A 24,944-nucleotide genomic window follows, 5' to 3' on the forward strand; every position below is an offset into this window, starting at 1 on the left:
AGGCTGATCTGAAGGCAGAAAATGCATGAATTTTTGGCATTTTCAATGTAGCAGTTTGAAAGAATGAATAGCCTTTTTATTATCATTATTATTAATATTAGTTTCTTGGCACCAAAAAAATTTACCCCTATACAACCTGTTGACTAGGAGCATGGGTGTTATTAGTGAAAAGTCATTATACAATATAACATATTATATATATTAGATGTATATATATTTATATACATCTAGTATTTTATATACTAAGCTCATTCATTTAAAATTTAAGTATTATCTCCAAGGCTCATTCATCTAAAATTTAAGTATTATTGACACCAAGGCATATTCATCAAATTTCTCATTCATTGAGAGTTTCTACTAGCATAAACCATTCTATGGTATTTATTTTTCCTTAAGTTAGACTATAACATGCAAACTGGTGAGAATAATATATAACAGCCTTTCCTGACCAGTGTTTTGCAAGAAAATTCAGATAAGCTTGGGAAAAAAATTTAGAAATTGAAATTTATTTCTATTTCTGAAATTCTTGCCATTATTTCAGTTTCTTTTTATTTATTAAAGAAAGGAAATATGAACTGCCCACCTTTCATAAGAAAACAAGCCTGTACATTTCTTGGTCTCTCATCAAGATTTGAATTAGCATTAGCATTAGCAGAGGCATACGATGCAAGAAAGAAAGCTTATGCAGCATCAGCCAAAAAAAAAAAAAAAAAAAAAAACCACTCCCATTTCACCCCTCCGTTCGTTCCAAATACCTGTCCAGCTCAGGTTTAAATTTATTATATTTAGGCTATCAACTTCCATAACAAAAGATGGAAGTCTGTTCCACCAACCAACTACCCGCTGGCTAAAGGCAAATTTCCACACATCTATCCTACAACTGTCTTTCCTCAATTTGAATTTATGCCTTCTCAGATGATTATTCTGAGCAAGAGGAAGAATCCCATCAGCATTGAGCATGCTCAAACCATTCAAGGCTTTATACACTTCAATCAGATCACTTCGCAGGTGCCTAGTTTCCAGATACTGCAATCTGCAAAACTTAAGCCTTTCTTCATAAGAGCAATCCTTCGTTACATTCACTAATCTTGTTGACCTTTTCTGTACTCTTTCCAACAGCTCTACATCCTTCTTAAAATAAGGCCTCCAGACCAGTATACAGTACTCAAGGTGTGGTCTGTGGTGATTATTCCCTTATACAAGGGAATAATCACCTCCTCCTTATCCCTGCTAGAAAAATTCCTGTATATCATTGACAAGACACCATGAGCGACTCTTGCGGACCGTATGCACTGCTCATAAAACTTCATATCTGCCTGCACAATTACCTCCAGGTCCTTTTCATTCTCTACCACAGTCAGTGTAGTACCAGAGAGTTGATACGTTTCACTGGGGTTACTGTTTCCCATATGTAGTACTTTACATTTGTCAATGTTAAACTTCATTTGCCACCTCTCAGGCCACCTGCTCAACTGTTCTAGATCCTGCTGCAGCAGCGTACTGTCATTAGTGTCCTTAACAAAACTGCCAACCTTCGTATCGTCTGAAAACTTGGGCATTAAGCCTGATATACCATCATCAATATCATGTATAAATACAGAAAACAACAATAGACCCAACACTGAACCCTGAGGGACTCTACTAATAACATTAGTCCACGAAGAGCAGTGTCCATTGATTACCACTCTATTGTCTTCTCCCACTCAACCATCCCTTTATCCATAGAAGCAACACTCTATTGTCTTCTCCCACTCAACCATCCCTTTATCCATAGAAGCAATTTGCATCCAATGGCATACTGCTCCAATTTGTGCAGCAGTCTTCCATGTGCAACAGTATCAAAAGCCTTTCTAAGATCCAAATATATGATATCAAAATTGTTCTTTGCATCCAGTTCCTTTGTGACCACATCATAGTATCTAATCAAACTGGTCAGACAAGACTTCCCCTTAACAAAACCATGCTGTGTCCGAGCTAGAACTGAAGCTTTGTCCAGATGACCCTGCAATGCTTCTTTAACCAGTGCCTCCATTAATTTCCCTCCATTAATAACAGGTCTATAATTACTTGTGTCACCCTTTGATCCTATGTGAATTGGGGTCACAATTGCACACCTCCAGTGCATGGGTACCTCCACTGAGTCCAAGGAAGCTCTCATAATTATGGCTAAGAGTTTGCTTACTTCCTTTGCTGCCTCCTTTAATATAACTGGATAGATCTCATCCACCCAAGGTGCCTTTTTTATTTTTATCTTCAACAATTTCTCCTCCACTTTCCTCTCAGTTATTACGAAATCATCTAGCTCACTGCCAGAGTTTAATTCACCTCTGGCATTCCCCTCTCTGAATAACTCCTCGTGTGTGAATTTAGATGCAAAATACTCATATAGTGTGTTAGCCAACTGAGCAGGATCATCAACAGTTGAACCATCAATATTAAGTGGACCAATCTAATTCATCCCTTTGCTTCTTGAGTTTATATAGGTAAAGAACTCTTTGCTGTTTTTCTTTGCATCCTTTGCCAAAGATTTCTCATAATCTGCCTTTGCCTGCCTAATCTCCTTTGTGACTTGGTTACAGACCAGCTTATATCATAGGCTTCAATGTCATATTGTAGTAGCAAAATTGTGCATATTGTAGTAGAGGCTCGTGATGCAAGAAAGCAAGTGTATGTGCTTATGTAGCATCAGCCAAAAAAAAAAAAAAAACACACACACATCCATTTCCTCTACAAGTTTGTCCAGTTCCTTCTTGAATTTATTTAACCTATCATTTTCCACAATGACAGATGGAAGTTTGTTCCACCAATCAACCACCTGCTGGCTAAAGGCAAACTTCCGCACATCTATCCTACAAATGACATTCCTCAATTTGAATTTATGCCCTCTCAGGTTAGTAATTTGAGCAAGTGGAAGAATCCCATCAGAATTCAGTGTGCTCAACCCAATCAAGGCCTTATACACCTCAATCAGATCACCTTGCAGAACTTAAGCCTTTCTTCATAAGAGCATCCCCCCCCCCTCTGATCCCTTCACCAGTCTTGTTGCCCTTGATGATGTAGTTAAAATCTTACGACTTACAGCATTAAGTACCATTAATATAATTTTTTTATGTAATCTACTTTTATTTTTCAGGCACTTTTAATTTTTTTTTCATTGTAGCTACACCTGTCAGGCCCACACTCCTGCTCATACACTTATCTAAACTATTTGCCTATATATATATAAAACTGTCTTATTTATTAAAAAAAAAAAAAAATATACATATAGGGTGATTCACTACCAGTGCGACAAACTTGCAGGAGGTGTAGGGGGCACAAAGATGAATCGGAATCACATAGCATTGCAGGGTTCGAAATACCTTCATCATGCGGTAGAGGACATTGAACGGGAGGTCGCGTGAACAGCGATCCCGCTGGAAGTCAGCATTTGCGAACCCTTTCTGTTGAAGAAACCAAGTAGCAAAAGTCCTCCGGAGTGGATAATCCACAGGCTCCAATAATTGGACGCGTTGCAGATGGTATGAACTCATTTGGTTTGTTGACAGTATCCTCCATACAGTGGATTGGGAAATACCCAATCGTTGGCCTATTGCTCGAGTACTCCTACTTGGATTGCCTTCTGCAAGACGTAGGACATTCTCCTCATTGTCTGGCGTCCTCGTCGTTCGCTCTCAATTCATGGTACCTCTCGTGAAACAACCAGTCTCACGTAACCTTCTGTGCACACTTGTGAAAATCGTATGATGAGGAGCACGCCTGTGCGGGAAACATTCCTGGTACAAGCGCAGAGTGGCGCGCCCGTTACAGTCCGCAGCTCCATACGCGAGGTGCATGTCGGCCAGTTCAACGTTTGAATACTCGTCCATCCTACTGCCTCGGGAACCGGTTCGCAAATGCTGACTTCCAGCGGGATCGCTGTTCACGTGACCTCCCATTCAACGTCCTTTACCGCACGACGAAGGCATTTTGGACCCTGCAATGTTATGTGATTCCAATTCGTTTTTGTGCCCCCTATACCTCCTGCAAGTTTGTCGCACTGGTAATGAATCACCCTCTATATGTTTTAATATATATATATGTTAAACCTACACCACTTCAAAGAGGTATGATGAGCATCAAACTCAATATACTGTCATGAAGGACTACAATCTGAAAAGAAATACTTAATTCAGCATTCTACTTTAAAAAAAAAAAAATAATAATATTTTTTAATTACCTGTTGTTCCAAGGAGTGTAGTAGAAAATGGTGATAAATCATGAGACCTTGGAAGTGAGGTAAATATATGACCAGCTGGATGTAAGGAATCTGACGGTGGTTTGACTGTGGCAGCAGACAGTGGTAATCCTGATTTATGAACTTCTACTCTCTTCTGCTTTTGCTGATGATTGTATATCTCCCAAGCAATACGTACATGCATTGCACACCATTTTCCAGGTTTCTGGATAATTATAAAACAAATTATATATAAGCTTCATATTCTGCATTCTACAGATGATAAGACTACACATTAAATGACACTTTCAAAATCTAACTTAATCTTAAAGTTACAGTACACTGAAAATAGATAGACTTCCTTCTTGAAGGAAGTCTGTCTATTTTTGTCTCAATACCCAGATTTCCTTCTTGAAGGAAGTTTGGGTATTTTCTTCCTTCTTGATGATTTGTGCAGAACCATCTTTACTTTCCATAAAAAGTCATTCATTTGTTTATTTAAAGAGGCTATATTGTCAAATACTTTACATGTGTTCACAAGAAAACATAAGGTAGTTGTCGTGTAGGGCAAAAAATAATAATAAAAGCTTAGCAGTTGGGGGGACGAAGAGTATTAAAAATGTTAGAAGTAATTTAAGTGCAAAAAGAAATTACAATTAAGAACAAATTCCCAATCAGTTATCAATGAAATATATAATCACATAAAGAAGCTCAATGACATTTGCTGCATTTTTTTAATTGAAAATTAAACTAAAATCATGCCCCAGACAAAGCAAAAAGCTCAGGGAAGTCAGAATGCATTGGCTTGGGAAAAAACTATCAAGGATGGTTTTCCTTGGATCAGGTTTTACTGTATATGCTATTTGTGACATGCATGCAAAGTTATCTGTATATTAAAATATATACAGATTAATCATGCATTACTTCAAGGTAAGCTTAATTAGTAAAGGCCAAATGGCAACATATTAACAGGTTGGCAACAGATTTGCAGGGCTTTTGTCCGGGGGCCCCTTTGATGAAACATTCTATTTTACACATGATTGGAGAAGCCTTTTCCCAAAGTTGAGTTTATCCTATACAGATGACTTATTGGTCCTTTTGGTCAAGCAATCCAGAGTGAAACTTGAGGAAACCTCCAATACCATTCTGGTAGAACTGGAAACAGGACCCCAATAGCATAGGAACGCCTTGGCAGGTGCCAAGGGTGCTGGTATCAGGACGCACTGACAGGCCACATCACTTATGTGTCAAGCTATTTCGAAACACGAGGCTAGCTGTCGAAATTCACTCTTAGATGATGTCGCATTAGGATGAGAGCAGAGGGCGGGGTGAAGCAGCGCATAGCACACGCTTCTTGATTAGACCGGGGTTCAAGCCCGTGACCACCAAATACGGAGGATGCGGAAAGGTCATGGAATGACCACCGCATATCCCAGAGCAATATGGCCTTAGTTGCTAATGCTCCTAAAAACCAAATAACAAACAACAAACAAACATACTGCATAGCAGCTTAGATCTATTTGCCTTCCAGAACCAAACTTTGAAGGGTCCGATCAAATGACTGCTTCATCAGCGCATGCTCGACTGCATAACAGTTTGCAATTCACACATTGTGTATGTGAATACACAATGTGTGAATTGCGAATACTGAATAAGTTAGAGGTTATAAATAATGTGTGTAGTGTTTTTGTGCTTGCTATATAAACAGGTAATCATGAATATTGTGATTTATAATTTAAATAAAACAACAAAAGCCCAATAAATTTTAGACATGCCACCAAAGAAAAAACCGGACATCGTTACTGGTAGAAAGACTGCATAAAGAGGAGATTTAAAAAAAAAAAAAAAAACATTCCGCCAGTTTACAAAACTGGTTTACAATATGCCACTCCAAACTTGAAAGTGACAACGAAAGTGCCACTGGTAGTTTCCCACATCTGCACCATAGTACTTTGTGAAGAAGTATAGAATCTCTGTAAAAGCCAGAAAAGTTTAATGTCTGGTTGCGTCAGGATACTGCTATGTTTATCACTGTCTCTGGCTGCTTGGCTGCAGGAACCCCTAGTGGGACTCTGCTTTGCCTACCACCACCACCACTGGGAGGTGCACCGGGCTGCCTATCATACTCTGTTCATTAAACAGAGGTCCAACTGTACTTATTATTATTTATTACGATTTTAGCAATTATCCAAACGAAAAAGGAGCATAACCAGGAATTTGCCAAGGGTGCCAAAAACCTAGCTACACCTCTGTAGAACGCAATGCAGACACTCCACATTTCCACACACAAGCTTGCCAGATGCCATCAAAAGGAAGAATGGACACCATCCATCAGATATTACAATAAAGCCATAAGGTATAGAAACACTCATAAGTACTTGGGTGTTACATTTGCCAAAATACTGTATTTCATTCCCCACACCCAATATCCCACAGAAAAGGTCAAGCATACATTCCAAAATACACTTAAGAGATACTTAAGTATACTTAATTACACTGTGATCACTGAATTATGACCACCTACCTAATAGCATATTGGGCCACTGTTCACTTGGTTAAAAACCACTATTCACCTAGGCACTGACTCCACTAGATGTCTGTAGGGATCTGCAGCCATGCTAACTGAAAGACTTTCACGGTGTCGGAATAGATGACAGTCCATGGGCATGTCCATACACAACATCTCCCACTCCAAAACATCCCACAGGTGTTCAATTGGATTGAGTTCAGAAAAGTATAGAGGCCAGTCAAGATGGGTGATATCTTCACTGCATTCCTCAAACCACTTGTGCAAAGTAGTGGCCTGATGACTTGGCACATTATAGTCTTGGAAGATCCCATTTCTTTTCAGGAAAAAATAAAACATGGCAGGGTGCACGTGGTCTCCCAATAGCTATTGGTAAACCTCACCAATGAAAGATATGCACCAAGAGTTAGCTCTTGCTAGCAAAATGAGCTCTTTTTGAACAGCCATGGCCAGCTGCTTGGATAGTAGGCACCATGCATGATGGGTCCATGGACTTGTGTTGCTTGTGCCACACACAACGGTGTCTGTGGACATGTTGCACCAGGTATTCGGACTCATTTCATTCCAGTTGGACACTGGAGTTTCCAGAACTCCAGAGTCCACCCTGTATGTTGTTGACACCACAATGTTTGCCATTGATGATAATCAGTGGTGAAGAGATGGTATCTCTTGGACTGTGATATGTGGAAACCCATACATCTGAATGTGCAGCAAGTTGTTTTTGCATTCCCCATATTGTATTGTGATGTCAACTACTGTACAGTGACCTGTTGTTGAGCCCACACAACATGCTACACCCTTCGCTCACCATGAACATCCACTTGGCATAATCCTTTACAGTTCTGTCGACAGGTGGTTGTTTGTCACTATCCTGTGTACACCTTAACCATAGTAAGCCATGAGCAACTGATAAGATGTGCTATTTCCGACATGGAAGCACACAAGCTCATACAGTTATTCACTTTTGAAACTCCACAATATCTTTACTACGTCCCATTACTGCTAATTTATCACTCTGGCTTACACAACCAGATGCAAATTACCACTATACTAGTGTATGAAGCTCTTTAGCTTTATATACTGCGAGCCTATGCGGAATTGTCCATTATACCTATTAAGAAATATTGTTCAAAGTTTAGGCCTAAATGGTTGTCAAATGAGACTTGTGGGATAGAAGAAAAATGCATGGGATGCATATAAATTATCAGATGACACAGAAGCCTATGGCAGATATAAGCTGTTTGTTTGTTTGTTATTTGGTTTTTAGGAGCATTAGCAACTAAGGCCATATTGCTCCGGGGATACGTGGTGGTCATTTGCTGACCTTTCCGCATCCTCCGTATTTGGTGTATACGGGATCGAACCCCGGTCTAATCAAGAAGCGCGTGCTACGCACTGCTGCTCCTGCCCACCTGGCAATGGAGACACCCAGATATAAGCTAGTCTGTAATCAAGTCACAAAGGAGATTAGGCAAGCGAAGGCAGATTACGAGAAATCTTTGGCAAAGGATGCTAAGAAAAACAGCAAGGATTTCTTTACTTATATAAACTCTAAAAGCAAGGGAATGAATCAGATTGGTCCACTTGATATCGATGGTTCAACTGTTGATGATCCTGCTCAGATAGCAAACAAACTGAATGAGTATTTTGCATCTACATTCACACATGAGGAGTTATTAAGGAAGGAAAATGCCAGAAGGTTATCAAATTGTAGCAGGGTGCTTAACGATTTTGTAATAACTGAGAGCAAAGTGGAGGAGAAATTGTTGAAGTTAAACATAAGAAAGGCACCTGGGATGGATGTGATCTATCCAGTTGTATTAAAGGAGGTAGCAAAGGAACTAAGCAAACCCTTAGCCATAATTACGAGAGCATCCTTGGACTCAGGGAAGGTCCCCACGGACTGGAGGTGTGCAAAGGTATCCCCCAATTCACAAAGGGAAATCGAAGGGTGACACGAGTAATTACAGACCAGTTAGTTTAACTTCCATTCCGGGTAAAATAATGGAGTCACTATTAAAGATGCACTGCAGGATCATCTAGACAAGACTGCAGCAATAATTCAGACACAGCATGGGTTTGTTAAGGGAAAGTCTTGTTTGACAAATTTGATTGGATACTATGATGTGGTTACAAAGGAGCTGGTTGCAAAAAATAATTTTGATATCATATACTTGGATTTCAGGAAAGCTTTTGACACTGTTGCGTATGGAAGACTACTGTACAAATTGGAGCAGAATGGTATTAAGGGTAAGTTGCAACAATGGATAAAACGGTGGTTGAGTGGGAGAAGACAGAGAGTGGTAATCAATGGACACTGCTCTTCGTAGACTAATGTTATTAGTGGAGTCCCACAGGGTTCGGTGATGGGCCCACTGTTGTTTTGTATATTTATCAGTGATATTGATGAAGGTATAGGCTTAGTTTTGAAGTTCGCAGATGATACGAAGGTTGATAGGGTTGTTAATGACAGTAACGGCAGTGTGCTAGAAGTGGCAACTGAAAAGTGGCAACTGAGAAGTGGCAACTGAAATTTAACATTGACAAATGCAAAGTACTGCATATGAGTAGAAGTAACCCCAGAGGAATGTACCAACTGTGCGGTACTACACTTAAGGTGGTAGAAAATGAAAAAGACCTGGGATTAATTGTGCAGTCAGATATGAAGTTTTCTGAGCAATGCAGACTGACTGCAAGAGCGGGTCATGGGGTTTTGTCAATGATTACAGGAATTTTTCTAGAAGGGAAAAGGAGGTGATTGTCCCTCTGTATAAGGCAATGGTTAGGCCACGCCTTGAGTACTGCGTACAGGTCTGGAGGCCTCATTTTAGGAAGGATTTAGATTTGCTTGAGCGTGTACAGAGAAGGGCAACAAGATTGGTGAGGGGAATGATGGGATCCTCTTACGAAGAGAGGCTTAAGTTCTGCAAATTGCAACGGCTGGAGACTAGGACCTTCGAGGTGATCTGATTGAGGTGTATAAGGCCTTGAATGGGTTGAGCACACTGAATTCTGATGGGATTCTTCCACTTGCTCAGATTACAAACCTAAGGGGGCATAAATTCAAATTGAGGAAAGACAGTTGTGGAATAGATGTGCGGAAATTTGCCTTTAACCAGCGGGTGGTTAATTGCTGGAACAAACTTCCATCTGTCGTTGTGGAAATTGATAGGTTAAATAAATTCAAAGAGGAACTGGACAAATACAGTATTTAGAGGGAATGGTTATGTTAATTTTTTTTTTTTTTTTTGGCTGATGCTACATAAGCTCATATGCTTGCTTTCTTGCATGACATGCCACTATTACTATTATGCATGGGATGGCCATAATTCAGTGATCACTGAGTGTATAACTGGGAGGAAAATAATTTTATGATAACTGTAAAAAAAAAGAAATGAAATTGCTGAACTAAACATAATAAGGCACTTGGGACTGATGGAATCTATTCAATTATATTCATAAAGTTCAGTAAAAGAGGTAATCAAAACTTCAGCCATAAATATGAGAATATTCTTGGGTTAGAGGGAAGGTTCCTATATACTGAAAATGTGCAAAAATCTCTTCTCATGAAGGGGTTGTCAAAGGGCAAAGTGAGTAATTACATATCTGTAAGCATGACTACTATTTCAATAAAAATAATGGCATTAATGGTTAAAGAAATAATGCAGCGATATGGCAATCACAGTATGGATTTGTTAAGGGAGATCTTTTCTAACCAATCTAATTAGCTACTATGAGGTAGCCACAAAATGAACTGGATACAAAGAACAATTTTTACATCATATACATACATTTTAATAAAGCTATTGATACTGTTCAGTACAAAAAATTGCTGTAAAAACTTGAGAAGTGTGGTGCTAAAGCTAAGTCACTGCTGTGGATAAAGGGATGGTTGAGTGGCAGAAGACAGTGGCAGAAGACAGTGGCCACCACTCTTCACTGACTAATGTATTGATGGGGAGGTTCTCTAAGATTTCGATGTTAGGGCACTTAATGTTTTTAATATTTATTAACAATACTGACTTTTGATATGTTAAGTTTAACGTCTACGTTGATGATGTTAAGGCTGGGAAGAGTGGTTAATGACAGTAATTGAGATATGCTACTCCGGCGAGACCTGGATAAATTAGGGAGATGGGATAAAAAGTGGCAATTTAAATTTAACAGTGCAAAATGTTAAACACTGTTAAGAACAAAAAAGACCTAGAGTTAACTTTACAGCCTAGGCAGGCTGATAGGACAGCCCGTGAGGTTCTGTCAATGGTATACAATAGCAGTTACCAACCTGTGCACCGCAGTGCCTCAGGGTGCCGCGAGATATTTTAAATTTTCAAGGGAATACTCAATAAATTTTCAAAGAAATACACAGCAATACTCAACATCTGTTGGACACCACGCAAACTACTAGCTCGAAGTAGTTCGCAGTTTCAACATTACTTAAGCTGTTTGGACCCAACTACTTAATAAACGGAACTGTTAGGTATTTCTTTTGGCCTAGGGGCACCGTGAAAAAATTGCTGAGACACTAAGGGCACCGTGAACCGAGAAAGTTTGGGAACCTTTGGTATACAGGAATTGTACACAAAATGCAGTGTGGCATTATTTTCTCAAATTTTGAGAAAAATTTATATTTATATAAACATGCACAATTTCTGGGTGGCATTGATCACAGTGTACTAATGAAGAATTTAATTAAAGGCATAACTACTATCAAAGGTAAAGGGAAAGGCTTTTTCTTTTGTAAGGGCAACTACAGTGGTCCGAGACAGTTTTTAAATTCTGTGCAGTTGGACCAACTGATGATATTACCAAAAGCAAATTCTAAATGGAAAGTAATGAAGCTACTAGGCTTTTCATAACACTGAAAAAATACTGTTCAAGGCTTAGACCTAAATGGATGTCAGATGAACTACTGAGACACATGGCAGAGAAGAAAACTGCATGGAATGCATATAAATTATCGGGTGATATGAAGCCTATGGTAGATATAAATTAGTCTGTAATCAAGTCACAAAGGAGGTTAGGCAAGCTAAGGCAGATAATGAGAAGTCTCTGGCAAAGAATTCAAAGAAAAAAACAAAGACTTCTATGCTTATATTAACAGTAAGCGGAAGGGGTTGAATCACATTGGGACACTTGGTGTTTCACAGGTTAACTGCTGATGACCCTGCTCAGATTGCAGACAAACTGAACAGGTATTTTGCATCTGCATACAAGCATAAAGAATTCTTTAGGGAAGGGGGGGGGGAGGCCAAAAGTTTATCAAACTTTAACAAGAAGCTAAATGACTTTGTGATAACTGAAAGGAAAGCAGAGGAGAAATTGTTGAAGATGGACATAAAAAAGGCATCTGGGGTGAATGAAATCTGTCCAATTATATTAAGGGATGCAACAAAGGAGGTAAGTAAACCCTTAGCCATAATTACGAGATCATCCGTGGATTCAGAGGAGGGATCCCTATGAACTGGAGATATGCAAATGTATCCCCAATTCATAAAGGGGAATCAAAAGGCAATGTGAGTACAGACCTGTCAGCTTAACGTCTGTTCCAGGGGAAAATAACGGAATCACTGGTGCAAGAGGTAATGCAGGACCATCTGGACAGGCATGCAATTATACTGCAATCACAGCATGGCTCTGTTAAGAGGCAGTCTTGTCTAACCAATTTGGGAGGTTACTATGATGCAGTGACCAAGGAACTGGATGCAAAAAATAATTTTGACATCACATACTTGGATTTCAGGAAGGCTTTTGATACTGTTGTACATAAAACACTGCTGTACAAACTGGAGCAATGTGGCATTTATGGCAAGTTACTGCTATAGATAAAAAAGGTAAACTGCAGCCATTATCAACCCACTGCAGGACAGAAGCCTCCTCAACAATTCATGTTGAGGGAAATGGACCATAATCTGCCATGCTGGTCCAGTGCGGGTGGTAGATCGGCCACATTTAGCAGTCGGGGGCTTGATTGTTATGTTGTTATTTGGTTTTTTTTTAGGAGCATTAGCAACTAAGGCCATATTGCTCCAGGAATATGTGGTGGTCATTCGCTGAGCTTTCCGCATCCTCCGTATCTGGTGGTCACGGGCTCGAACCCCGGTCTAATCAAGAAGCGTGTGCTATGCACTGCTGCTCCTACCCACCTGGATATGGAGGTGCCTCAGGGGCTTGAACCCTGGTCTATTCAAAGAATGTGTGCTATGCACTCTCGTTCATGACCACTGGGCTACAAAGGAATGGTTAAGTGACAAAGGAATGGTTAAATGGAAGAAGACAGGGAGTGGTTATCAATGGGCACTGCTCTTCATGGACTAATGTTATTAGTGAAGTTCCCCCAGGGTTCAGTGCTGGGCCCATTGTTGTTTTTAATATTTATTAATGATATTGATGAAGGCATATCAGGCTTAAAGGTTGGCAGGTGGTTAATGACAGTAGTGACAGCATGCTACTGAAAACAGGCTCTGGAAAAATTAGGCAGGTGGGCTGAGAAATGGCAATTAAAGATTAACACTGACAAATGCAAATTACTGCATTTAGGTAGCTATAACCTCCACAGTAACATACCAATTGTGTGGTACTACACTCAAGGTTAGTGTAGAATGAAAAAGATCTGGAGATAATTGCGCAGTCAGATATGAAGTTTTCTGAGCTGTGCAGACAGGCTGCAAGGACAGCTCACAGGGTCATGTCAATGATATACATAAACTTTGCTAGCGGGGATAAGGAGGTGATTATCCCTTTGTTTAAGGCCATAGCTATGCCACATCTTGTGTACTTTATAATAATTTGGAGGCCTCACTTTAGGAACGATGTAGATCTGCTGGAATGGGTGCAGAGAAGGGAAACCAGACTAGTGAAGGGAACAAAAGAGTGCTCTTACTTAGAAAGGCTTCAGTTCTGAAAACTGCAGCATCTCAGGACTAGGCACCTGCAGGGAAATCTGACTGAGGTATTTAAAGCCTTGTGTGGATTGAGTAAGGTGAATGTTAATGGCACTCTTCCACTTTCTGAGACTAACATGAGGGGGCATAAATTTTAAGTTGAGGAAGGATGGTTGCAAGATAGATGTGTGAAAGTCTGCCTTCAGCCAGCAGGTGGCTGACTTTTTGGAGCAGACTTCCATCTATTTTTGTGGAAGTTAATGGGATGAGGTGAATAAATTCAAGGAAGAACTAGCGAAATTCTTGAAGAATACAGATGGGTGAATTGTAGGGTTTTTTTTACTGATGTTGTATAAGCTTGATTTTTATAGCTGTGGGAATTTTAAAAAATGGCCATGGATTTTCAATGGTAAAAAACATTTTAAAAAATCAATAAGAATAAGCAAACATAAACCTAGTATGAATAAACATTTTACTGGGTATATGTCTGTGCTTCTTCTTACTTATTACTTTTTATGAATTTTTTATTGAACAACTCCATAGCCATATTTAGGCACATTAGCATATATGCATAATGCACCTATTGCGGTCACCATGTCCATCTAATGTAATAACCTGGCTCTCAGTGGATGGATTTTCATGAAATTTTATATTTCAGCTTTTTAAAAGATTTTTCAAGCCAGCTCCAATTTCATTAAAATCAGACCAACAGAAATCTGGCAATTATTATTTCTTTGTCCACATATAATAACTTGACTCACTGTGGCTGGATTTTCATGAAATTTGATATTTTGTTCTGTTAGAGCAATTTGTCAAACTTTCCCAAATTTCATTAAAATTGGACCAACAGGAATCTGGAAATTATTATTATTATTTTTTTATCATATATACATCTATCTATCTTTGGTCCTTGAGGTTTTCACAGACATTCTCTCAGATATTTACTGTTACAAACAGTAAATTCTAAGTGGGAAGCATTCAAAGAATTAATCGTGGAAGCTACTAGACTTTATATACCGATTAAGAAATAGTTCAAGGTTTAGGCCTAAATGGTTATCAAATGAACTAATGAGACTCGTGACAGAGAAGAAAAATGCATGGGATGCATATAAATTATCAGGTGACGCAGAAGCCTGTGGCAGATATAAGCTAGTCTGTAATCAGGTCACAAAGGAGGTTCAGCAGGCGAAGGCAGATTACGAGAAATCTTTGGCAAAAGATGCTAAGAAAAACAGCAAGGATTTCTTTACTTATATAAACTCTAAAAGGAAGGGGGGGATGAATATGATTGGTCCACTTGACATCGATGGTTCGACTGTTGATGATCCTGCTCAGATAGCAAACAAACTGAATGAGTATTTTGCATCTACATTCACACGTGAGGAATTATTACAATTTGAAAATGGAAGAAGGTTATGAAATTGTAGCAGTGTGCTTAATGATTTTGTAATAACTGAGAGCAAAGTGGAGGAGAAATTGTTGAAGTTAAACATAAGAAAGGCACCTGGGGTGGATGGGATCTATCCAGTTATTTTAAAGGAGGCGGCAAAGCAACTAAGCAAACCCTTAGCCATAATTATGAGAGCATCCTTGGACTCAGGGGAGGTTCCCACGGACTGGAGATGTGCAAATGTGTCCCCAATTCACAAAGGTGGATCGAAGGGTGACACGAGTAATTACAGACCACTTAGTTTAACTTCTGTTCCGGGTAAAATAATGGAGTCGCTGGTTAAAGATGCATTGCAGGATCATCTAGACAAGACTGCAGCAATAATTCAAACACAGCATGGGTTTGTTAAGGGAAAGTCTTGTCTGACAAATTTGATTGGTTATTATGATGTGGTCACAAAGGAACTGGATGCAAAAAATAATTTTGATATCATATACTTGGATTTCAGGAAAGCTTTTGACACTGTTGCGCATGGAAGACTACTGTACAAATTGGAGCAGAATGGTATTAAGGGTAAGTTGCTACAATGGATAAAAGGATGGTTAAGTGGGAGAAGACAGAGGGTGGTAATCAATGGGTGCTGCTCTTCGTGGACTAATGTTATTAGTGGAGTCCCACAGGGTTCGGTGTTGGGTTCACTGTTGTTTTGTGTATTTATCAATGATATTGATGAAGGTATATCAGGCTTAATGTCGAAGTTTGCAGATGACACAAAGGTTGGCAGGGTTGTTAATGACAGTAATGGCAGTGTGCTACTGCAACAGGATCTAGATAATTTGGGCAGATGGACTAAGAAGTGGCAACTGAAGTTCAACCTTGACAAATGCAAAGTACTGCATATGGGTAGAAGTAACCCCAGAGAAACGTACCAACTGTGTGGTACTACACTTAAGGTGGTAGAAAATGAAAAAGACCTGGGAGTAATTGTGCAGTCAGATATGAAGTTTTCTGAGCAATGCAGACAGGCTGCCAGGGCAGGTCATGGGGTTTTGTCAATGATATATAGGAATTTTGCTAGCAGGGAAAAGGAGGTGATTATCCCTCTGTATAAGGCAATGGTCAGGCCACGCCTTGAGTACTGCGTACAGGTCTGGAGGCCTCATTTTAGGAAGGATGTAGATTTGCTTGAGCGTGTACAGAGAAGAGCAACACGATTGGTGAGGGGAATGAAGGGATCCTCTTACCAAGAGAGGCTTAAGTTCTGCAAATTGCAGTGGCTGGAGACTAGGCACCTGCGCGGTGATCTGATTGAGGTCTATAAGGCCTTGAATGGGTTGAGCACGCTGAATTCTGATGGGATCCTTCCACTTGTTCAGATTACCAACCTACGGGGACATAAGTTCAAATTAAGAAAGGACAGATGTAGAATAGATGTGCGGAAATTTGCCTTTAGCCAGCGGGTGGTTAATTGCTGGAACAAACTTCCATCTGTCGTTGTAGAAGTTGATAGGTTAAATAAATTTAAGGAGGAACTGGACAGGCATTTGGAGGGAATGGTGTGATTTTTTTTTTTTTTTTTTGGCTGATGCTGCATAAGCTCCTACACTTGCTTTCTTGCATCATGTGCCACTACTACTACTACTACTACTACTACTACTACTACTATATGCCAGACAAGCTGTACTTGCAACCTGGGAGTCTAAAACGCTGATGGAACTGATATTTGGGTGGCACTCAAGTCAAGTGGACCCAATTTCGGCGAAGTCCGGACAGTCTGTAACAGCCAAATCCTCTGCTTGCACCTTCACGATGGTGGGACTGTTAGTAATCCTGGGTATAACCTCATGCACAAGTACATGGTGGGTGACCACCCAGGTGTGAACCAACGTAAGCAGGGGTCGGTTGAGGTGTGGCGCCCACACCACATGGAGGAATGCCGCCCCTCTATGTTACCACGCAATACAAGGTGGTAGGTGACTCTCATCAACCGGTGCAATACCACCACTTTGCTTATAGGAAGCTTGAAGTGGTGGAACCCATGTTTAGTCTCTAGAGCTAAGTTCCGGTCAACCCTTCCCTATCGCTGCCATAATGCAGTATGACTGATGACTTTTGAGCTTATGATGAACATCATGGCAAGATCCAATATTCCTTACATTTCGAGGGTACAGCTCTAAAATGGTGTTCGTAGGCCGGCTGCTAGTTAGTACACCGGACCGAACCTATTGGTAACTCTCTAGGAGGCTTCCGGATCAGCTAGTGTATAATCTTGCTACCTCTGCTCTGCCAGATAGTGACTGGAGGGAGTCCGAGTAGTGTGTATGCGGGGAGCATTGTCGAGGCCACGTTATTTTTTATTTATTTATTTTTTTTTTTATGCGAACCCCAAACACGAGAGGTATTAGAACCTATAGTACTTAGTACTGTGCTTGGGTTGGAAGTTGAGAAGACGAAAGAAGATATTTGTTGGCATTGGACTTGAACTTCTGTAGATTGTAATTTTCAGGAAATACGTATGAAGGAAGGTTGTTCCAGAAAACGGCAGTTGAATGAATAAATGTGGAAGATGAAAAGTTGGTTCCGTGGGTTTGAAGTTGGACAGTAAATGGATGTTGGCTGGTGGCGGCACGTGTTCGGACTGTGTTGAAAGAGAGAGCGGGAATTATAGAAGCCAATTCAGAAGAACAGAGCCCATGGAAGTATCTGTAGAAGAGGCATGCAGCAGGAACAGTACGTCTATGAGAAAGCGAGTTAGAGATGAATCATTAATTAACCTAACTGCCCTCTTCTGAATGGAATCAAGAAGCCTGATAGAGGTTTTGGGGGCACCACCCCACATGTGGGAACAATATTCCATGGCAGGGCGGATTTGCGATTTATACAGAGTGAGCAGCTGTTTGGAAGAAAAGTAATAATGCCGAGAGTGAAAGAGAAAACCAAGTTTTTTAGATGCAGAGGAAGCAATATTTGTAATGTGCTTGTGCCAAGAGAGATTAGAAGTCAGGGTAATCCCCAAAAGAGATATATCATTTTGCCTAGAAATTGGAGTGTCACTAAAAATAAGCATAGGAGCAGAAGAATCCTTTTTGCGAGATATAAGACAAGACTGAGTTTTAGCAGGTTTGAAATCAATAAGTTGTCTTTGCCCCACTGGAGAATTACCTGGAGATCAGCATTTAAGGAATTGGTAGCGGAAAACTTGAAGCTGATTGAGCAGGGCAAGGTTTCTCAAAATGGAAAGTGGAATGCAATGTGCTATCACCGACAAAATTATGGATAGGATTTCCAGTCAATGGAAAAAGGTGATTAATATACAAGAGGAAAAGACTAGGGGAAAGAACTGAACCTTGAGAGACACCAGCATTAGTGGAAAAGTTAGAAGACAGAGAGCCATCTACCATCATCCTCAGTGAGCAATCAGAGAGAAAACTGGATAACCAATTACTAAAAACAGTTGCCAAACCATAAGATGGAAGCTTGTTTAGAAGACCTTTATGCCAAACACGATCAAAAGCCTTTGAGATGTCAAGAGCAACTACTTGTGTTTCACCGAACCTTTCCATTGAATTAGTCCATAAATGGGTAACATAAACCAGAATATCACCAGTGGATCGACACTGACAGAATCCATACTGGTGATCGTTGATCAGACGGAAGGTTTCAAGGTAGTTTAAGAGTTGGCGGTTAATTGATTTCTCCATTACTTTAGAAAGAGTAGAAGTAATTGGAATGGGACGATAATTGTATGGGAGGGATTTGTCACCCTTTTTAGGAACTCGCTGGATATGAGAAAATTTCCAAGCAGAAGGAAAAACACCTTTGGAATAAGAAAGTGAAAAAAGGCGGCAAAGAATAGATGTAAGTTCAGGAGCACAGGTTTTGAGAACAAGTGGAGAAATAGCATCAGGACCTGGAGCTTTCTTAGCATCAAGATTCATCAAAATTCTTCTGATATCCTTTTGACGGAAGACCACAGGAGTCATTGAATGGAGCGTGTTGGGAATGGTGGGAGGTATTTTACCTAGATCATTAATACATGAGCTGGAAGAAAAATGGGATGCTAGCAGGTCAGCTTTATCCTTGGCTGAAGTGACAACAGAAACATCTGGTTTGGACAGAGGTGGGAGCAGAGATGGGCAAAAGTTGTGGCCAATAGCTTTGGCAAGAGACCAGAATGCTTGGCTACCATTAGGGCAAGAAGCAAGTTTTCTACTCTTAGCCTGTTCAAACTCTAGTTTGGACTGATTAATAACTGCTTTACAATTGTTGCGAACTTTGGTGTTGGCAGAAAATGAAGCTGATGAATTAGAAACAAGCCAATTACGATATGCAACATTCTTCTCTTGAACAGCCTTAGCACATTTATTGGAAAACCAAGGTTTAGATAAAGGACGAGATTTTAAAGTGGAGTGTGGGATAAAGGATTCCATTCCTGCAAGAATAATTTCACTGACACGATCTGAGCAAACATTGACATCAGAAGTTTTGAAACAGTAATCCGACCAAGGACACAACCAAATACAGAGGATGCGGAAAGGTCAAGGAATGACCACCGCATATTCCCGGAGCAATATGGCCTTAGTTGCTAATGCTCCTAAAAACCAAATAACAACAACAACAGCCTCCTGTGGTCTTCAACAGGATGTCAGAAGGATTTTGATGAATCTTGATGCTAAGAAAGGAAGGTATCTCTCCCGATGGTATCTCTCCACTTGTTCTAAAAAAATGTGCTCCTGAACTTACTCCTATTCTTTGCTGCCTTTTTTCACTTTCTTATTCCAAAGGTGTTTTTCCTTCTGCTTGGAAATTTTCTCATATCCAGCCAGTTCCTAAAAAGGGTGACAAATCCCTCCCATCCAATTATCGTCCCATTGCAACTACTTCTACTCTTTCTAAAGTAATGGAGAAATCAATTAACCACCAACTCTTAAAGTACCTAGAAACCTTCCGTCTGATCAACGATCGCCAGTATGGATTCCGTCAGTGTCGATCCACTAGTGATATTCTGGCTTATGTTACCCATTTATGGACTAATTCAATGGAAAGGTTCGGTGAAACACAAGTAGTTGCTCTTGACATCTCAAAGGTTTTTGATTGTGTTTTGGCATAAAGGTCTTCTAAACAAGCTTCCATCTTATGGTTTTCCAACTGTTTTTAGTAATTGGTTATCCAGTTTTCTCTCTGATTGCTCACTGAGGGTGATGGTAGATGGCTCTCTGTCTTCTAACTTCTCTCTCCACTGATGCCAGTGTTCCCCAAGGTTCAGTTCTTTCCATCACTCTTTACCTCTTGTATATTAATGACCTTCTTCCACTGACTGGAAATCCTATCCATAGTTTAGCCGATGATAGCACATTGCATTCTACTTTCCATTTTGAGAAACCTTGCCCTGCACAATCAGCTTCAACTTCTTGAAAATCTGCTGCAATTCCTTAAATGCCGATCTTCTGTAATTCTCCATTGGGGCAAAGGCAACTTAGTTGATTTCATCCGTTCTAAAACTGAGTCTTGTCTTATATCTCACAAAAAGGATTCTTCTACTCCTCTGCTTATCTTTAGTGACACTCCGATTTCTAGGCAAAATGATATATCTCTTTTGGGAATTACCCTGACTTCTAATCTCTCTTGGCACAAGCACATTACAAATATTGCTTCCCCTGCATCTAAAAAACTTGGTTTTCTCTTTCGCTCTCGGCATTACTTTTCTTCCAAACAGCTGCTCACTCTGTACAAATCGGAAATCCGCACTACCATGGAATGTTGTTCCCATATCTAGGGGCAGTGCCTTTGGCCAGTGGGTGGTTGGTTGGTGGAACCGACTTCCATCACTTGTTGTTGAAGTTGATAGCCTAAACAAATTTAAAGCTCAACTGGACAGGTATTTCGAACGAACGGAGGGGTGAAATGGGAGTGGTGTGTGTGTGTTATTTTTTTTTTGGCTGATGCTGAATAAGCTTGCTTTCTTGCATCATATGCCTCTACTAATGCTAATGCTAAAACTTCTCTCAGGCTTCTAGATTCCATTCAGAAGAGGGTGGTTTGGTTAATTAATGACTCCTCTCTAACAGAGTCTCTCCACTTACTGTCTCATAGACGTACTGTTTCCGCTGCATGCCTCTTCTACAGATACTTCCATGGGCACTGTTTTTCTGAATTGGCTTCTATAATTCCCGCTGTCTCTTTCAAAACAGTCTGAACACATGCCGCCACCAGCCACCATCCATTTACTGTCCAACTTCAAACTCACAGAACCAACTTTTCATCTTCCTCGTTTATTCATTCAACTGCTATTTTCTGGAACAACCTTCCTTCATACGTATTTTCCTGAACATTAAAGTCTACAGAAATATCTTCTTTTGTCTTCTCAACCTCCAACCCAAGCACGGTACTAAGTACTATAGGTTCTAATACGTCTCGTGTTTGGGGTTTACATAAAAAAAAAAAAATCTAGGCTATCCATATACCATATATTTGAGCTGAAGCACTGGATACTGTTTGTTGCCATCCACTGGTTGGAGAAATGATATAGCAGATGACAATACAGTGGATTCACAGAAACAAATTGTTTTCAGTTTGTGCATAAAAGTTGTTGCTTTTTGCTTGTGTGTGTATTTGTTTTTTTGTTATAAACTATCACAAATAATTACTATTTGCTAATGTACTTGAAATGTAATGCACAGCATACATTTATTTATCTAGCTTGTTTAAAGTTCAAACAACAACTTTTCTCATTGTTTTCAGGTCCTGAATCAATCTTTTTTTTCTTTTTTGAAGATAAATTTAATAAATCTGACTTCACTAGAATCACCTATTCCACTTTAAGGAGAGAATGAAAATGGTCTGAGTTTAAAATGTAAAATATGAAACATGACATAATCATCACTACAAAATGATACATCTAATTTTACATTTCTTTCTATGAACTGCAGATTTTCCTAACGTCTCCCACTCTAAGCTGAAAATAACATCTACATATAGTACCAAAGGCAAATGTGTTACCTTTTTCAGATTTTACAATGTGAAAATCTTGCATGTCTTCTGAAATTTTACTTTGTATTTCTTTGGCATCTTTATTAAAGATGTGTTAATTAGCTTTGCTCTACATAAATACAATGAAACTGTCACACATTACAAACAATACTATTATCCAGCATTCCTATCATGAAATGTAGAATAGCACACATGATAGCCAATTAATTTACAAAAATAAGCAAAAAACTGCAATTATTTTTAAAAAATTCAGATTCTAACAGTTTTAAAAAAAACAAGACAGAAAAAACTGTATTTTTAAAAAACAATAGCTTCTCCATATTAAACATGGGGAGTTAGCAGCTATGTATAAGTATTCCACTACTGGATGGAACAGTAATTTTTTTATAGAGCCACATTAAGATGGTGTTAATCCTTAAAGCTTTTTGTAACAGGATAAATGCTCTTCATTTTTTTCTACATGCCATTTCATAACCATGTAGGTACTACATGTGCATGTGTTGGAAAATGCTGTTTTGGAGGATAAAATATTTCCGAAAAAATATCAATTATATCTCTTCACAGAGGCTTACAGTAAAGTTACAATAGTAACACAGTAAGTTGGCTACAAAGAAAAAAAGGAAACTCAGGTTAATATCATTTCAGGTCAAATTCAGGTTAAAGTCATTTCAAAAACCTGTCAATGAAAAACGCTTACACTCAAATTTTCTAACAGATATGAAAAAAAAAATAATAAAATAAAAATAAAATAACAATTAGATATAAGACAAGGTGGATAAAAAATACTCACAACATGCTTATTCTTCACATTGGTGCTCACCTGTGAAAAAAGAATTAAACAAAAACTTAAAACAAAATATGATTTATTACATTTCTTGGGATATTAGCAATGGCAAAAAAATATACATAAGAAAGAAACAAAACTATGTAGTATATTATTCTTTATTTTTTTTTTCCCAAAACTAGACCATTCTCTGAAAAGTACTGAAGAATTGATTCTCTGAATTTGATATTAAAGTAAAGTAAAATGATATTTAATGCTTTTAGCACTTTTAACTGCATACGTAAACATGATAGGTTTAATCACAATAGAAAGTCTACTGACCACCAAGCAAAGTTCACAATTACTAAATTTATTTATTTATTTATTTTATTTTTGTAAAATTGAATACTATGTCTATACCTACACAGTATGTAAAAAAAAAGTAGAGGAGAAAGAAATTAGTACAAGTCATACAGTGCAAGGAAGCCACAGGCTTTTGTTGCACTGTCCCAAAAAGAAAAAAGAAAAAAAAAGAAGTAGATGATAAAAATACAAATTATGCACTTCCCTCGTTACATAGGTAACTATTCAATGACCTATGACTTTCTTCAGACTGTAAGAAGCAACTTGTTCCAGTAATCAACAACCCTGGCTAAAAGAAAAAAAAAAAAAAAACTAGACTTTTCCCCCTATTATTTGAAATTAGCATTAGTATAGGCATATGGTGCAAGAAAGCAAGCTTATGCAGCATCAGCCAAAAAAAAAAAAAAAAACCGCTCCCATTTTACCCCTCCGTTCGTTCCAAATACCTGTCCAGCTCAGCCTTAAATTTATTTAGGCTATCAACTTCCACAACAAAGATAGAAGTCTGTTCCACCAACCAATTATCCGCTGTCTAAAGGCAAACTTCCGCACATCTATCTTCCTCAATTTGAATTTATGACCTCTCAGGTGATTATTCTGAGCAAGAGGAAGAATCCTGTCAGCATTGAGCATGCTCAAACCATTCAAGGCTTTATGCACCTCAATCAGATCATCTCGCAGGTGCCTAGTCTCCAGACACTAATTTGCAAAATTTAAGCCTTTCTTCGTAAGAGCAACCCTTTGTTCCATTCACTAATCTTGTTGCCCTTCTCTGTACTCATTCCAACAGCTCTACATCCTTCTTAATATGAGGCCTCCAGACCTGTAGTACTCAAGGTGTGGCCTGACCATTGCCTTATACAAGGGGATAATCACCTCCTTATCCCTGCCAGAAAAATTCCTGTATCTCATTGACAAGACACTATGAGCTACTCTTTTCTGCACTGCTCAGAAAACTTCATATCTGCCTGCACAATTACCCCAGCTCCTTTTCGTTCTCTACCACTGTCAGTATATTACCACAGGGTTGATTCGTCACTCTGGGGTTACTGCTTTCCTAATGTAGTACTTTACATTTGTCAATGTTAAACTTCATTTTCTACCTTTCAGCCCAACTGCTCAACTTTTATAGATCCTGTTGCAGCACCGTATACTGTCAGTAGTGTCCTTGACAACACTGCCAACCTTTGTATCATCTGCAAACTTTGGACATTAAGCTTGATATACCATCATCAATATCATTTATAAATACAGAAAACAACAATGGACCCATCACTGAACTCTGAGGGACTCCATTAATAACATTAGTCCACGACGAGCAGTGTCCATTGATTACCACTCTCTGTCTTCTCCCACTCAACCATTCATTTTTCTTTAGCAGCAATTTGCCTCCAATGCCACACTGTTCCAATTTGTGCAGCAGTCTTCTATGTGTAACAGTATCAAAAGCCTTTCTAAGATCCAAATATATGATATCTAAGTTATTCCCTGCATCCAGTTCCTTTGTGACCACATCATAGTATCCAATCAAATTTGTCAGGCAAGACTTTCCCTTAACAAAACCATGCTGTGTCCAAACTATAACTGAAGTCTTGTCAAGATGATCCTGCAGTGCTTCTTTAACCAGTGCCTCCATTAATTTTCCTGGAACAGAAGTTAAACTAACAGGTCTATAATTACTTGTGACCCCCAATTCTGTAATTCTTTATAACAGTGAAAATTTCACTGTTGTCCATTTTACTAACCCCTCTCAGAGCCTTATAAACCTCAATCTGGTCCTCTCTAAGGTGCCTGGTCAACTATTAACCTGTATA

At 39.2% G+C, this 24,944-nt stretch overlaps 1 protein-coding gene across 1 annotated transcript in view; it reads right to left on the bottom strand.

Annotated features, from left to right (window-relative positions):
• Positions 1-24,944, bottom strand: part of LOC150090222 (uncharacterized) — a 536,661-nt gene that overhangs the window by 66,231 nt on the left and 445,486 nt on the right. The window contains exons 12-13 of the mRNA XM_090390210.1: positions 22,795-22,824; positions 4,217-4,439 (exon numbers count right to left, since the gene is read on the bottom strand). Coding sequence (XP_090246336.1) covers positions 4,217-4,439; positions 22,795-22,824 — 253 coding nt within the window. The remainder of the gene's footprint in view (positions 1-4,216; positions 4,440-22,794; positions 22,825-24,944) is intronic.

Source organism: Mastigoproctus giganteus, chromosome 2, assembly GCF_048544385.1.
Source record: "Mastigoproctus giganteus isolate SK-2022 chromosome 2, ASM4854438v1, whole genome shotgun sequence".
NCBI lineage: Eukaryota > Metazoa > Arthropoda > Arachnida > Uropygi > Thelyphonidae > Mastigoproctus > Mastigoproctus giganteus.